Source organism: Crocodylus porosus, unplaced genomic scaffold, assembly GCF_001723895.1.
Source record: "Crocodylus porosus isolate Cpor-Errol unplaced genomic scaffold, CroPor_comp1, whole genome shotgun sequence".
Lineage (NCBI taxonomy): Eukaryota > Metazoa > Chordata > Crocodylia > Crocodylidae > Crocodylus > Crocodylus porosus.
Window position 1 is genome coordinate 27864185 of NW_017728917.1, and position 16780 is coordinate 27880964.

A 16780-nucleotide genomic window follows, 5' to 3' on the forward strand; every position below is an offset into this window, starting at 1 on the left:
GCTAGGGTCTGGAACCAACTTCCAAGAGAAGTGGTGCAGGCTTCTACCCTGGGGGTGTTTAAGAGGAGGTTAGATGAACATCTTGCTGGGGTTGTTTGAACCCAGTATTCTTTCCTGCCACGGCAGGGGGTCATACTAGATGATCTGCTGAGGTCCCTTCCGACCCTAGAAACTATGAAACTATAAGAGTGGCAGGGTAAGTGGTGGTTCTGGGTTTAATACTTCCCTTCATTGCCAACACATGTGCCCATCCATTGCTGGGAATTCAGTAGCAGGTCCATCCATAAAGTCCTGCAAGACTAGGTGAGATGTCTCAATGTGCCAAATCTGGCCCATAGACCACATATTTGACATACCACTAAAAAAATCATTCCATGCCCAGAGGATGCAAACAAACAGATTAAGAGTGGTTTGATAAATCCTAATAAAGTAGGGCTTGTGTGTTTTTTGTTTATATAGATAAGACTTGTTTAGGAATCCATCCAGGACATTCCTTAATCTAGCTTTTCTTTAGCTTATTCACTTGAACATATCTAACCATGAAATAAGCATGCACAAAAATGCAAGATGATCTTCATTCACAGGGCTCCAAGTTCAACTGAGATATAAAATGGAAGGGTTGCCCTTACCAAAGAATGCTTTAAAGGTGACTGTAACAGCACGACATGTCGGAAGCTGCAATGGCAAGAAAACAGATTGTTTTCTTTGGCTCTCTCCTCAAAAGTAAAAGTCCTAAGGGATAAATCCACAAAAGAAAATAGACGTGGGCAACTTACAATTGTTCATTTCTACTGGTAGAAAAATAGCCTCGGAGCTGGAGCATATGTAAGTTCCGTCTTCATGGCTCAAGGTGAACTCTCTAGCCAGAGGCACTAGAAGGCTGCTCCCTGGCCCACTAAGTTAAAGCACCACCACTGGTATTTTGAAGCACTGGGATGCTGAATACAGGACACCAAGGCTGCTGTAGTACGCTAATTAGCAAATCAAGTCTGCTCTGACACATGCTAATTAGCACGTGTGAGAGCAGGCATCAGGCATGTGTATAGGTGCCCTATTTGCCTGTCAGAGCTCTTATCAGGGGAAGTCAAAATGTGTGAATGGCTGAAATATGTGTTCCCTTCTCTACCTGGAAACCTAACAGCAAAAGGCACACATCATTTTGTGAAGTTTCTGTCCTGTAAAGAATTGTTGTCTGAAACAATTGTTTTAGGGACCCAGAACACATTATGGTTAAAGTGTAGATGTAACCATGAGCTTTACAAAGCCTGCACAGTTGCATTTACTCAGAGACAAAACCAAAGAATACTGAAAAGTAAGAATGAATACTTCCAAAAAGAAACAAAAAAAAATAAAAGCCACCAGAACAGGATACTGGTTTCTATTTTCCAGTTCCTGGTTTATTATACAGGAAAAGATTTAGATATAGTAAGACGATTCCATGTGATTCACCTTGAAAAGAGCTGATCTGAATAAGTTATTTCTCTCCAGAAGGGTCATAATAAATAGGGCTGTGCGAAACAGCACCGTTCCGATTTGACTTGCATTTCAACAAAACAGCGTTTTGTTTCAAATTTCATTTTGATTCAAAACTGCTGTTCCATTTCATTTTGTTGAAACAGTTTTGCCGTTTCGACGCTGTTTCAATGTTTTGCCCATAGGCTATAATGGGGAAACTCGAAACAGCCTACAACTGTGTGATTTCTGACCTGATTTAGATTAAACTTGCAGGAATTGTAGCCCCTTCTGAAGGCATGAAGCCTGCCACATTTCAAGAAGATAGGTGCAGGGGTTTCAGGGAAACTGCACCTTAAAATCTTGAAAGGAAAAAACCTCATGTCACGTGTGTGTGTTACGCCACAGTGGGGTCAAACCTGCAGGCATGCTAGCCCCTGCTGATGTCACGAAGCCTGCCAGCTTTCAAGAAGATAGGTGGAGGGGCTTCTGGGTTCTGCGGCCCAGGACCTCTGGCTGCTGACAGGCAAAACTTGTGACCTGGGTAGTTGTGGAACTGTGTCCGTCTTGGGGCACAGGGGGTGAAAACTGCAGGCCTGCCAGCTGTCAAGGAGATGAATGCAGGGGTTCTGGGGCCCCGCAATTTTAGCTGCTGACAGACAAAATTCGTGACATGGGTGGGTGACATTGTGTGTGTGTTAAGGTGCACCCTCACTCAACTGACACCAAGGCAGAAAGCAGGGAAGTTCAAACAGTACTGCCTTTTATGCAGTTTTTCCATCCCTCCCTCAGAGCACTGGGATTGGAAGGGACCCCAGGGAAGGACCACAGTCACTGGTCAGCTACACAGTCAATAATGAGAGCACTCCTTTCTCCTGCCCCTCCCCTCCTTACTTCAGTTTCTGTTTCCCTGTGGGCAAGCCCAGCTTGAGCTTCAAAACTTGAAACATTTCAAAAATTTTGAAACGTTTCAATTTGCCTCATTTAGTTTTGAGGCTGTTTCAAAACTCTGTTTCGTTTTGCTTTCGCTGTTTCAAGCTCAAAATGAGTTGAAACAGCATTAAAACTAAATTGCTGGCAAAATTTTGCACAGCCCTAATAAGAAACCAAAAGTCAAAACATTTCAATTACTGATTAAATTTACACCAACCTTGCAGAAAACACAGACCCTCAACTCAGCAAAGCATTTAAGCTTTCCAGAGTGAAGTTTAAAGCTCCTACACACAAACCAACATGCTTTACTGAGCAAGGAAAGACTGCTGAATTTTAACTTAATAAGTAGCAAGAATTTATGAATTCATCCCTTTGCTTACATGACATAATTCATCTGGGAAACTTTTATGTGAAAAGAAGACAAATAAATTACAAGGATACTTCCAATTATGTATACAGGTAAAACAACAGATGAGATTTCAGGTGCACTCCAACTCTCATGATTTTACTGGGAATCTTACCATGTTTAATGGTTCTTTAAACCCCAACTACTGGAATCAAGTAGTTAGGTCAAAATCTCAACTTCCCCTAAAAACAGGAAATTCTGAACTCTTTCAGTTCTGAAGAGAAAAAACTGGAAACAAACACTCAGTGCATCCTAAATGCAGGAGGAAAATAAAGTCAACCCAGAATGGAGTATTATTTTCTTACTGCATGATTTTAAGTTTATCTTAATGATTTCTGAGGTCTGATTCATTTTTAGACACCTGGCAATGGCAATATTGGCATTAACATTGTTTGTGAATCATACTCACTCTACAATCAAGCCTCTGGTATTTCAGCCTGGAGGTATGATGACCAAACCAATCACCCAAAGCCAAAATTCACACAATCACCTCTTGGCATACTCCCAGCAGAACATCTCTCAAGTGCACTCTACTTATCCATTTCTGCTCTACACAAGTCAATCTAGAAGAGGACCTGAGAAAGGCACCCAGATGGCTCTATTGCTGATGTTCTCAAGGAAAGGGGGGGGGGGGGGGGGGGGTCAGAGGGGCAAGATCCTCAGAAAGCTGCTTTGAAAGTGCTGAAGAACAGCATCTAATAAAGTGAGTTTCTTCTCACAAAAGCTTGTGCTATATATACTTTAATTAGTCTACAATGTGCAAATCTACCCTGCCTTCTAAGTGCCACAGAAGCCATATATACGTACCCTTGAAATCTGCAATATATGGAACCTGCTGATGACAGGGCTGCAGGACCCTTAAGCTGGTGAGCAACATTAACACCACCATCCCTTTCCACCTCTAGATTCAATATCCTATCTCTAAATGACCTTTGCGGGTGCTTTTCTTGCAGTGTGAGGCAAAAAACTTTAAAGCCCACAGCTTAAGATGCAAGAGATAAAAATCATGAAAAGTTTAGAAGCTAAAGTATAAGAGAGCAAATGACCAAAAAAGTCAGTACCAGACAGTAAAGGATGAAAAACAAACAATAAAAATTATATGAATATTTAAGTAAACATAATCTAGGTAAGCTAATCAGCACTTGAGAGAATCATCAATTAAAGCTGAATATCAATGGTACTTTGTCAGGAACTAGCAGACTACCGATTGGCAGACAAAGGAATAGATAAGAGCAGACTTTCCAGTAACTTAAAGCAAGGGTGTCAAACACACAGCCTGTAGGTCTTAGACCAGGGTGGGCAAAATGTGGCCTGCCAAGCCATTCTCTCTGGTCTGTGGGGCCCCTAAAAAATTTAGCAAATTAATATTTATCTTCCCCTGGCTGCCTGTCATGTGGCTCTCAAAGGCTTGCCAAAATGTAGTAAGCAGACCTCTGCCCAAAATAATTGCCCCGTCTTAGGCCAACCAAGGAGCCAGTCTGGCACATGACTGGACTTGGAGCTGTGAGGATCAGCATGGGGTTGCATACTGCATGCAGCTCTCCACCACCATACTTCCCATGCACACTGGCTTCAGGGCTAGTCTAGATTGGGCTATGCTGAAGCCAGGGTACAAGGAAGATCCAGTACAGCATGCACTCCATGCTGCCCCCCCCCTGCCCCCACATCACGTGAAGCACTCATAGTACCAGGTCTAGCCTATGCACCATATGTAGCACGTGTCAGCCCCTCTCTGGGGTTTGCACGGCAAGTGCCACGAGGGCTGCCCCATGCTGGCCCCAAGTCACATACAGCACCAACAGTGCCAGATCCAGCCAATGAACCAAGTCAGCTCTCTCTGGGGTTTGCGCTACAAGTGGTGTGCAACCTGCAACTCTGTGCTGTAGTATGACATGCTGCCTACTGGCCCTGAGTACTGGCTCTGGCATGCACAGATGGCCTGGGGTTCAATTTGGACCCAAGAGCCCCAGAGCCAGCACAAAAGACCGGTTCAGTGAGGCACTGCATGCAGGGTGACTCCCTGTACTGAAGGTAGTACCCATGACGCCAAGTCCAGCCCTCACACTGACTGCAGTGCAAGCCCCGAAAAGGAGCCATCATGCACTGACTGTGGCCTAGGAGGCCAGCATGGGGAAAATACTACATGCAGCACCCCACTGAACTGACCCTGCATGCTGATTTTGGGATGACCTGATCCAGCCTGCAGACTTGCCCAGAGACCCTCACCTGGCCCAGAGTACCAGATGAGTTTGGCACCACTGACTTACAGAAATGAGAAGCAATTCCATGAGTAGAGTGAGAAAATATTTTAATAATATAACATTAATTTAAAAAACATCAGGCAAAGTAATGAAATCAAATATATTATCATGCTTGATTTGACGTCAACAATGCTAAAAATTCATTTCTAAATTAAAGTTTTCTGTTGCACTAAGTTTAACTTTGCACTCTGTAACTTAGATTTTTATGATCTTATTGTCATATTATATTATAAAGATGATATCTACTGATGACTTCTTTTTTTTGGCAAAGCACATTTACAGTACTGAATAGAAGACTTACTCACCTGATGAGCATCCAGATCTATAATTGTGGCCTTAGAAACTCCTTCTACTCTTTCAAATAAAAACTGGAATAATAGGTAAATACGTGGAAGAAAAAAAGAGTTATGAAATTGAATAAGAGATCAAATTAGAAGCTTGATATTCACATCATATATTTCAGTTTTGAGCTGAAAACACAGTGGGTGCGCATACATGCACATACATCCAGAGGTGGTGTGGTGGTGCAGTTGCACCCCACTTTTCACAGTCTAGCTCAGTGGCCCCAGATGCCTAGGTCCCTTGAGGAGTCAGGACTATGCCACAGGAACAGCAGTTTAGGATTTTTTTTCCCAAGTTTCTGAAGTAGGTAAGACATCCTCAGCATCCCCTCCTTCCATTCTATGCTCAGTGGTACATCCCCTTCCCTCCTGCTCCTCCCACCTTCTAGTTATGCCTCTGAGGAGGGGGGACCCAGTTGCCACTGATACTGTCCATGGCTGACATGGGGACCAGAGAGGCCCCAGAGCTGCTCCTGCCCCACTCCAGCTGGGGCTGCAGGGATCAGCTGCATAGCAAGCTGGACTTACCCAGAGACAGTGGCAGCAAAGGGAGTGGCCCAGCTCCTTACACAGTCACTCCCTGCAGCTCAGCTGAAGCACTAGCAGCAGGCATGTTTCCTCTTCCTGCACCCAGAGACATGAGTAGAAAGAGCCAGGAAGAGAATGAGAGAGGAGGGGACATACTACTGAGCTGGGATAACAGAAGAGGGAAGGGGATATTCTTACTGTTTTCAGGGACTTAAAAGAAGTTCTTAGCTACTTCTCCTGCAGGGGGGAAGGGAGAGGGCAGGAGGCAAGGCTACAAGTGGGGGAGTACATCCACCCCTGACGCACTGGTCACTGCTCCTGCACCTCACTTTTCAAAATCATAGATCCCTCTATGCATACATACACACACACACACACATATAGATGTAACAAATTAACAGCTAGGTCATTCTGAAACTTCATTATAGAAAGTTTATATATGGAAGAGTAATTATAGACTATTTTCTGAGGTTATAAAACTATCTTTCTGAGAAGCTTATGGACCAGATATAAGAATCCACAAGTCACATCATATATATGACCTCATTTTATAGACTGCTTTTCTGAGTTAGGTCTTGTAACTAAAAAAAAAAGTACTGATTTTTTTATGTGCTTATTTATTAAGAAGATGCAGTGCAGGTTTATGGTAATCAAGGACTTATATTTCTCAAGTATTATGTAGGGAATTCACCTTATCTTAATTATAGTGAAACGCCAGACTATATTCATATTAAAAAAAACGCTCTCTCTCTCTCTAAGAGTTGGCAAATGTTCTGGTAGGATCAAATTGGCTGAAGTTATTCATAAACCAGCACTGAAATGCATTTAATTGCTCTTCCACATGGCTGAGAAAGTATATCAAAGATATTCAAAAATGTTTTGAGACACAACCATAACACGTCTTAATTGTTAACACATGAATGGCAGGAGTATCTTCTGTATTTGTGTAAACTGTGGCAGAATTATGGCCTCCCAATTTGCACTGTAATGAGTGGGAGACTCACTTCAGATTAATCTTTGAGATGCATAGACTAACATACACAAAACTAGTTATTTCGGATATTATTTTATCATATGACCTGTTATGCAAATGTATTCCTGTGAAATTTAAGTATTTGCTACAACAGGTTCTTCCTTCAACTTAAGTATACTTGGTTGTTTGCAGAAAATACAATACTAAATATGGTCAAGCATTCCAGAATTCTCCCCTTCCCCCTTAGAAGTTATTTTAGAGGCATCCATATTTTTTACATAAAACTTTATAGGCCAGATTCTGTGACTGGACTTGGGAGGGAGGATGCCTTTCTCCGACTGCCAACTTTGTTGCACACAAGGGATACTGTGGATTCAACTGCAAGATGAGGACAGCGCTCCCACTGAGGATTTTAAGAGATTATTAATCTATGGTACCTGGAAAGTCTTTTACAGAGAGAGAATTGTGACAAAATTTTATTTATTTTCAAGACATCTGAACTTACCGCTCTTCACCACATATCTAGCACCACTTCAATGGTAATCAATAGGGCTGTGTGAAGCTTTGGTAGCTGATTCAATTTGGAAGCGATTCGGCCTGATTTGGTGGCCAAATCTTTGAAACTGAATCAAAACTGGAGACCAATTAAAAGGTCTGAATTGAATTGGAAGCCTTCGAATCAATTTGGAAAAGATTTGGCACCACTTTAGAGATTCAGCCATAGACTAAACAGACAGCAGTTCTCACCAAGCTGTACAGAGCTGCATCCAAATGGTATGTCTGTTGTGGTGGGTAGAGGGAGGATGGAAGGGGTGTGGGAAATGGAGGAAATGGGGCTGGGACAAGCTGCTTAGCTGGGGCAAGGGGGTGCAGGACTCGGGAGAGGGGTGGAGGGGGTTGCAGGGTACAGACATGGCAGTGCTGGGAGTGGGGGCTATGCCTTGCTGCTGCTTGCCCCCTTCTCCCGGACTCCTCCTGGGGGGTGTGGGCCCCCGGATCTTTGTGCAGGATGACAACAGTCTGCTGCTGCTGGCAAGTCATATTAGTTTTGTATTGAAGAGTTTAAGGTCCGATTTCACAAAAAACCCTGCACCTATCTCCTTGAAACTTGGTAGGCTTCGTGACCTCAGGAGGGGCTACCATCCCTGCAATTTCATCCAAATCAGGCAAGAAATAACAAAGTTATAGGCATTTTTATGATTCCCTGTTATAGCCTATGGGCAAAATATCAAAAAAAAATATTAAAACCACGTCAAAACAGTTTCAATGAAATGGAACAGTGCTTCGAAACAATGAAAGGAAATACTGTCCCTTTGAAATGGTAAAACGGAAGTCGAAATGAAATGATGCTGTTTTGCACAGCCCTACCCCATGCCCCTTCCCTCCCTGCTCTGCCCACCACAACAGACTTACCAGCTGGAGGCAGCTATGTCCAGCGTAGTGAAAGCTGCTGCCTGTTTAGTCTATGGCTGAATCTCTGAAGTGGTGCCGAATCTTCAGATCCAATTCAGCCAGATTGAATCAGGACAGTGATTCGAATCTCCGAATCGAATCACTGTCCCTCCGAATCGGCTGAATCCGAAGCGAATACTTGCCGCTTCGCACAGGCCTAGTAATCAATGCATACATTATATGCTGTAACATCAGACACTAAACAACATTCAGATCAATCTCCTTCTAAATATTGGGTGTTTTTGTTCCTATCAATTAGGATATAAATGAGATTACAGTTTTGATTACTCTAAACTGATATTTTTTCATTTACACATAAAGTAAATTTACATTTTCTTACCTTAACAGCCAGTGTGATATCAGCATATGCACAAAATCCTCCACCTTTATCACTTGAACAGTGGTGAAAGCCACCCCCTAAATATAAGGGGAAAAAATTACAGAGTAAAAAGCCAGATACTGTGGAGTACAAAATGATTACTGAAAATACAAGGTCAGTAAGCAAGCTGAGCTCTTTCTTTAATTGAACAAAGAATCTAAAATTTCCAGCCTATTCTGCAATGCCTAGTGTGGTGCCTACTGGTCAGAATGTTTGGCTTCTTAGATCCCAAGATAAAGGAGCTGTATATGCTGAACTTAAATTCTTGGAACTGTACAAAGAATGTGACATACATGACATGGGTGTATAAATGCAGGGTAGAGATCTAATAGGGCAGCTGTGGCATGAGGCAATGCAGGCTGTCATGCTGGTAGGGATGTGAAAGGTTAAATGATTAACTGCTTAACCAATAAGTGCAGCGATAACCAGTTAGTGTACCGGTTACCCTTTAGCTCGGGGCCTATGCAGTCTGGCAGGGCTTGCCTCCTCCCACCATGTCCAGTCAAAGGGCCCAGTCAAAGTGTTATAGGTTAATCATTTAACTGATATAATAAGAGGAAGTTAAATAAATGTTGTTGAAGTATTTACATCCTTACATGGAGTTGTCAGCTATTTTTGCACCCCCATCCCTAAAGGCATTGTCCAGGGCTGCTACTACAGCCATGCTACTAATTCAGGGCACCTCTGTGCTTTACCAACTCCTAGTTATGTCTGCAGGGCCTGGGATGGTGTGGGTGCTAAGGCCCACTATTGACAGCCCAAAGATTGCAAGTTTGAGGCCATAGCAGAAGTGCTAATGGTATGGCTGTGCCCAATTCCAGTGAATCTGCACATTCTGCTAAATACCTTGTCAAAAGAATTCAAAAAAGAAACAAAGTTGTGTCTGCAGGTTTAGAGTAAAACAAGGACAAGTCTTTTCATCTTCCTCAAAGTGGGACAGCAATTATGAAGGTGTTTCCAAAACTAATGGCAATTTCAAAATAAAATCATTTTGTGTGCAACAATCATTTCCTGGACCACATCACTGTTCTACATAGTCATATATAAAAATGCAAGCCAGAGTAATTCCATAGCAATACTTAATGATATAAAAAGAAAGTGACTAAGAGGTGTAGGCATCTGTTTTATTATTTGTGGGTTTTGTTTGTTATTTATACTGGGTATTTACTTTTGGGGTGGGCTCAGCTAGCAAATAATAGGAAAAATTCTGAAAGAGACAGATGTATTGCCATATATTTTATATAGCAAATCTGTTTTTATTAAATTTCTTCACAGATAAAAATTTACACAGAATTTTTCTTTTTAAGCACGACAGGTTGCACAGATGCTCATTATGTGGGAATTACTATATTTAGAAATGGTACAAGGCTATACAGAGATAGTGGTAAGAAACTTCAGCACCGGTGACTTCCATGAAGTCCACTAAACAACCTTAATATGATACACAGTTCTGCTTTTATAAATACCGCCCCTTTTTGCTCTGTTATAGAAAAAGAACCTTACTGATTTTAATTATACCCTTACAATTTATTCATTTCAATTAAAACAAGTAAATAATCAGTCATTCAACTGGTCTGCTGGAAAATATTCTCCAAACAATTAAATATATATGTAACATCAACACTATTATTTCTCTCAATTGTCATTGAAGCACAACAGGTTCTGAAGTTTTATATGGATGGTATTTCATTTCTTGATTGAGGAAATGGCTATTCCTGATTCCCATGTAACACATCTTTTTCTGAAGGGCTCTCTTTTTTTTAATACTGTGGCAGAATTGTTGCTATTGCTGCACATATATTTAGCAGAATAGTGCAATTAAGTGTCACTGTTATTTATTTACTTCATGAAGCAATTTGCATGCAAATCTACTGCTGATAATTGATGTTAGGAATGTAATATATGTGCCCATAAGCCTCGTCTTGCATTTCTCAAATCATTTGCTTTTATTACTTCACATTTTATGTTTACTGTGTTAAATATTTCAGTTTTGTAACAAGATAAACTGACAAACAAACAGCAGAACACAGTTGTGCAGTTCAATTACATGCAACATCACTGCTTCTTTGGGATGCTAAAAAGAAACTGTAATGCAGCAAGTCACATAGGTAGAAACTTTAAATCATAGTAGGGTCAGAAATACTGTCTCAAGTGACAATAATTGGATGGGTTGGAACATGAATCTTCATGTGTGAGTGAAAGTCATTTCTCTATGTCCCATTAAGATAAAAGTTGGATAGGGATCACATTAAGGTTAGAAGGAGAAAACCTTATCTTGTTTCCTAAGTATAGTAATTTTAAAATATTTATTTTTTCCTTTATCCAAAGCATTAGCTACTAGCTACAATTGGATGCAGGATGCCATAGTAGACTGGATTATAGTCAGTTGTGCTATTTTTACTATTATGTTTCTCCAATATTAATGTTTTCAATTAGTTGCAGTCTTCAATTAGCCTGCTGAACTCCCCCCCCCCCCAAAACGGGGGCCTGCGACCCCTGGAAAGAGCTGGGGAAATGATCAGAGACTCCCTATGCCTGAAGCAGGGTGATTGCACCGGAAACCTTCCTAAGAACTTTTTTCCAGCTACTCAGTTGGTCTAATAAAAGATATCACATCTATCTATTCAAAGAACTTTGCCTGCCTTCTTCAAGGATTCTTTGTCCTTAAGAGGAGTCTACCTTTTCAGGTAGCATTTCATCTGAGTAGTTCAAACAATGTTAAACCCTCCCAGAATGTTCCTCCTTTATCCTTATATTTTTATATCTATAAATGTATACAACTACAGACCAGTCCACAGGAAAATTTCCACTGAACACACTGATTATCTCAAGATATTTTTTTAAAATCACAATTACTCTTGTCAGCAAGCTAGAGTGACGTACGCCTATGTGCAGAGGCCATATTTATTATAGTCCCCATCAGTGTAGTTTCTGAATATTATACAACTTTTTAATAAATTTATCTCCCAATAAAACTCAAGTGAGATGGGAAAATACCATCATCTATATTTCCCAGAGAACTGAGGCAAAGGAATTGCCCAGATCCTCAAAGGTATTTAGACTTCAATGGCCTTCAATTACATAGGAGTGTCAGAGTGTTGTTTTTGTTGGTGATGTCTTTTATTGGACTAATTGTACAGATGAGAGAGATTTTAGATGAGTTTTGGGGCATAAAGTGCCAAAGTATGAGATAGTACCCCAACCACCAAACCACCCTTCTCCTCCAAAACAGAAACATAATAGGTTTGCAGACTTTAGGGTGTATACATGGGTAGAGATCTAGGATAAAAGAGATGGTGTGGCACAAAATCATGTCTAACACAACACACATTTTTCTCCCATTATACAGAGACTACAAGCTTTACTAATATGCTAAGAGCTTAGTGCTATACTATGCAGTTTAAGAACAAAGAAAAAACAAATATGACTTCACTGAAATGTGCACTAAATGGTAGATTATACATTACGTTTAAAAACACAACTAACTAGGGAAAACACGGTCAAAAATATTCCTTCATTAGTCCTATAGCCATTACAACTAAATATACATCTTTTATTTATATCCATAAAACAATATCTAGTCTTCTTGAGTGTCTTGACAAAGCAGCCCACTAGGGGTTGTGCAAAATGGGCCATATTTGATTCGGATTTGGCTCGAATTGGGGACAGCGATCCAATTCGTTGATTTGGATCACTGTCCTGATTCAATTCAGCTGAATCTGAAGATTCGATGCTGATTTGGAGAATCAGCAAGTCACCTATAAACACAGCTTTAAATGTTTTTTCTACATATTTCGAGGTACCAGGCGTGGCTCATGAACCATGGTGGGGGGGGATGTAGCATCCAACTACCAAATCTGCCAACAACCACACAGAGGATACTTCTCCCCCCCACAGCTTAGTGATCGGCCATGGGGGGACCCCAGGTGACCCCCAGACCCAGGAGGCACCAGTCGCCGAGTTGGGGGCGGGGGGGAGGGATCCCCTGCACACTCCCCGGCAGACCCAAAAGTGTTTTTGGTTCACTTCCGGGTCCACTGCCAAGCATGCTGGGGATCCACGCACACTCCCATGGGATGCTCCATCCATCCCAGCATCTGAGTATTCACGATCCACCTGGTAACTTGAGTATGTAGAAAAAACATTCAAAGCTGTGTCTTTATCCAAATCATCAAATCTTTCCAAACTGATTCGGAAGGTTCCAATTCAAATTGGAGAGATTAAAGGGTCCTCTGATTCAATTCAGATTCGGAGATTTAGCTGCCAAATTGGGTCGAAACTCCACCAAATCAAGCCAGCAACTGAAACTTCGCACAGCACCTACAGCCCGCACTTTACTGTCACTCATTTCCACATCTGAGTTAATATTACCACACATAAATTAAAGTTTTTAGCTAGAGCTAAAAACAGTCTGCAGCACTGTGAAATGGGAGAGAGACATTACAAGGAATGGCTAACAGACAGTAAAATTACTGAAGAAAGGATAATTTCAATAGTGGAACATCAACCATTAAAAGGAAGAAAGAGATGGTCATTAACACCTGTGTAGTGGACAAAAATAAGACTAGTAAGAATGAAGTAGATTATAATAAGCCATGAAGTCAACTGACTCCCTCAGTGCTGCATGAACAGAAATGACCCTGCCCCTCCTCAGCATTTGTTTTTAAATTTTGGGTAGAGCGTAATCAAAGGAGGATGCAACTGCACATTGCTCCCCCCTGGATCTGCCCCTGGCTGCCTGTCACCCTAGGTCAGGGGTTGTCAACCAGGGATATATGTACCCCCAAGAATACTTAAAAAGGTTGTATGGGGTACACATGGGCGGGTGGGGACAGAGCGCGCCCCGAGGCATGAAAGCAGCATCTCTCCTGGTGCATTCACCTCTTACCTGGGGGGAGGGGAAGAGACACATCGGGCACTGCCAGCACTGTGGCACCTCCCTGCCCCCCACTCCAGCCCCCATCTCACTCTCCTGACTGGCTGCTACCCACTTACAGCAGAGCTGCAACAGTCTGAATGGTGGGGGAAGCAGAGAGGGGAAGTGAGTTTTGTGCCCACCCCCCATGATGCACAACTGGCCAGGCGCGAAGCCCGTCAGCAGCCAGCGAACCCACGACCAGCCATAAGAAAGTGGCATGGCACAAAGCCAAGGGGGGTGGCAGCGGTGGTGGCAGTGGCCCCCATCCCTGTTTGGCCCCCGCTCCCAGCACCACCACCACCCGCTCCCCCAGGAGGGCACGGGGGCACATGTCCCTGGATCAAAACACAAGGCAAGGCAGTCTATAGGCCGCTGTAGGCTGAGGCTGGGCTGTTGGGCTGGGCTACGCTGAGAGGGGCTGGGGGAGTTATGGAAAATTTTGGGCTGGCTGCAGCCCCCACCACAGCCCTGCTCCCCGAGCACAGCCTGGCACAGCTCTGGCCAGAAGAGCCCAGCACAGGCCCGGGCCCAGGCCACAGCTACAGCCCGCCCCACTCCCTGTACAGATCCAGGGGGCACACACCCTGCGTGCCCTCCTGGGAGTGTGCACAGTGGTGGGCGCCACCACCCCCCTGCACAGCCCAGTCCTGCGACCTGCTTTGGCTATGCAGCACCTGCCCCAGCCCCAGCCCCACTCCCTCCCTCACCTCCTTTGCGACTGGGCTTGGGGGACACAGATTGAGACTCCCACAGTGCAAGAGGGAGTGGGACAGCAGTAGGGGCAAATCATTCATCTCTGCCCTACTCCCTCTTGCATTGTGGGGGGGTCTCGATCCCCAGCCCCACTCCCTCCCTCACCGCCATGGGAGGGGACAGATTGAGGCCCCCACAATGAGGGAGGGAGCGGGATAGGAGCAGGGCTGGGATGAGTAGGGGTTGACAACCTCTTCCTTAGGTGGCTGTTTAAGAAGCGACTGTCAAGATTCTATGTTTCACCAAATATGTGATAAATGACATTAAACCAGGGGTGGGCAATTATTTCAGGCGGAGGACCACTTACTGAATTTTGGCAACCCATCAAGGGCCGCATGACAGGCAGCCAGGGGAAGATAAATATTATTTTCTAAATATTTTAGGGGCCCCGCGGGCCAGGTTGAATTTAATTTTATGATATAAATATTGATATTTACAATTGCCATACTGATTACTGCTGCTTTGTAGTTAGTAATGAAACAACAATGAGTATTTTGTTCCTTCAAATGAGTCACCTATCCTTTATTCTCTTTTCCTAGAAGAGCATAACTATATTTTCCATTTAATCACAAAGCAACAATTTGAATTTTAAGGGATGAGGAAAAATAAATCCAGCACTCTATTTTTTTTCTGTAAATAATTTCAGATCCTTATATTTACCTATTACGTGGCTGTTCTAAGGCAGGCAAGAGGAAATAACATGATTCTTTAAAAAAAACAAAAAAAAGTTGTTAAAATATCTTTCAGTTGATTACATTTGGACTTACCCACATTGATTGCCCAGCCTCTATCAATGGCAAGTTTTCCTGCCTTTAAGAAAAATACAATAAAGACTTCATGAATGAGTGAACACCACCTTTTAGTAATAAAGTCTTTTATCCTGAACATTTCTCTGTCATCATTTCTAAGATACTTATTAATAGAAGTTTTATCACAATAAGTTATGTTGGATCTATCCTTTAAAGTAGCATTTAAGAAACAAATTTTCAATTAAATATTGCATCAATATTTTCTTCTCTTGCAGTCATGCTCTAAAACATTTCTAGCAGAGATGAACACTGACACCTTGCAGTTGCATTAAAAAATGCAGAAAACATTGTTGTAAGAAAATTATCAAGATCGATCAAGCAAAGCAATAAAACTTGCAAACAAAAAATGAATAGGACTGAATAGTAATTACACTCATAAATTTAATTCTGGTTTATGCAACAATTCTTAGGAGAATATATTTATAAGCACTAAATACTGGATATGTCTAGATACATTTCAAGTTTCAGGGGTGGGGGACTCAGTGCACAGCGATTCGTTTAAATTTTTCTTACAAATTAATATTCATAACATTGACTAGGCTTAATTCTTTTCACTCTATTTCCTGAAAATGGTGACTGCTGCTCTCTTGCAGACTCAAATGGCATTCAAAGAAGAAGCAGCAGAAAATAAGGGAAAGCTCTGCCAGAACAAGGAAAAGCTTATTTTTCAAAGGAAAATGTGAAAAATTACCAAAGAGGGGACAGTTAATTGAGCATTTCTCTGGTTCAAAGCAGATATTTCTATTACTACACTATTCTTAGAAATACCTGGAAGGGCTTATAATTTTCTTAGCAAAATAAGACTTTCCTCTAAATTTATTTTTTTACTTGTCAAGGTAATCTAACAGCTTAGAGGTAAACCGTTAACATTAACAAGTTCTTTGAGTGCCCCTTTAAATATTGCTTGTTTTAAAGGAAGCAGCATTCAGATGCTGCTAATTTAACCATATTAGACCCTGATGAGAGGTTTTTGTATTGAAGTCCAGTACCAAAGAGTCTCAATACATCACTACCACTTCTCATTTCATTCTAATTTCTGAGTATTGATCATTGTACCAGGTCAGAAAAACATCGAAGTACTTTATCAATGCCAGATACGCTATGGGCAACAAAAAAGTGGTTTTTTAATTTCTGAATCCGAAGAGTGTATGGATTTATTGCTCAGTAAATTGAGATTATGCTGTTAGGTGGTGGAAAAGTATATTTATGAAAAAAAAAAGTACTCCCAGGAGAAAAGGGAAATCAAAACCAACCAAAGAATGTTATTTGTATATGGTTATTTATTTATTTACAAGAAACACTTCAATGCTCATGATTATGGCATATACAGACATATATCAAATAAACTAGCCCTACTTCAGAGAGACCACAACCTAAGTAAATTTTCTCAAAGACCACATTTGAATAGTGAATTTGTTTGTATAATCACTAAAAGATGACAGCACAGGAAAACCCTTGCAATAGCTGTTTGATGCCTGGCTGGTGAACAACTTGAAATACTCAGGTTACAAAAGCAGAACTGTGAAGACCCTAAACAGAACTCCAAGATTCACAGATGCTCTAGACTTCCGCCTG

At 41.9% G+C, this 16780-nt stretch overlaps 1 protein-coding gene across 2 annotated transcripts in view; it reads right to left on the bottom strand.

Moving 5' to 3' along the window:
* The window catches only part of HDAC11 (histone deacetylase 11), a 108799-nt gene that overhangs the window by 27534 nt on the left and 64485 nt on the right, over positions 1–16780 (bottom strand). The window contains exons 5-7 of one of the 2 annotated variants that reach the window (XM_019536961.1): positions 15164–15206; positions 8687–8763; positions 5358–5420 (exon numbers count right to left, since the gene is read on the bottom strand). In XM_019536961.1, the coding sequence (XP_019392506.1) occupies positions 5358–5420; positions 8687–8763; positions 15164–15206 (183 nt within the window). The remainder of the gene's footprint in view (positions 1–5357; positions 5421–8686; positions 8764–15163; positions 15207–16780) is intronic. The other variant, XM_019536960.1, reaches the window with a different exon arrangement.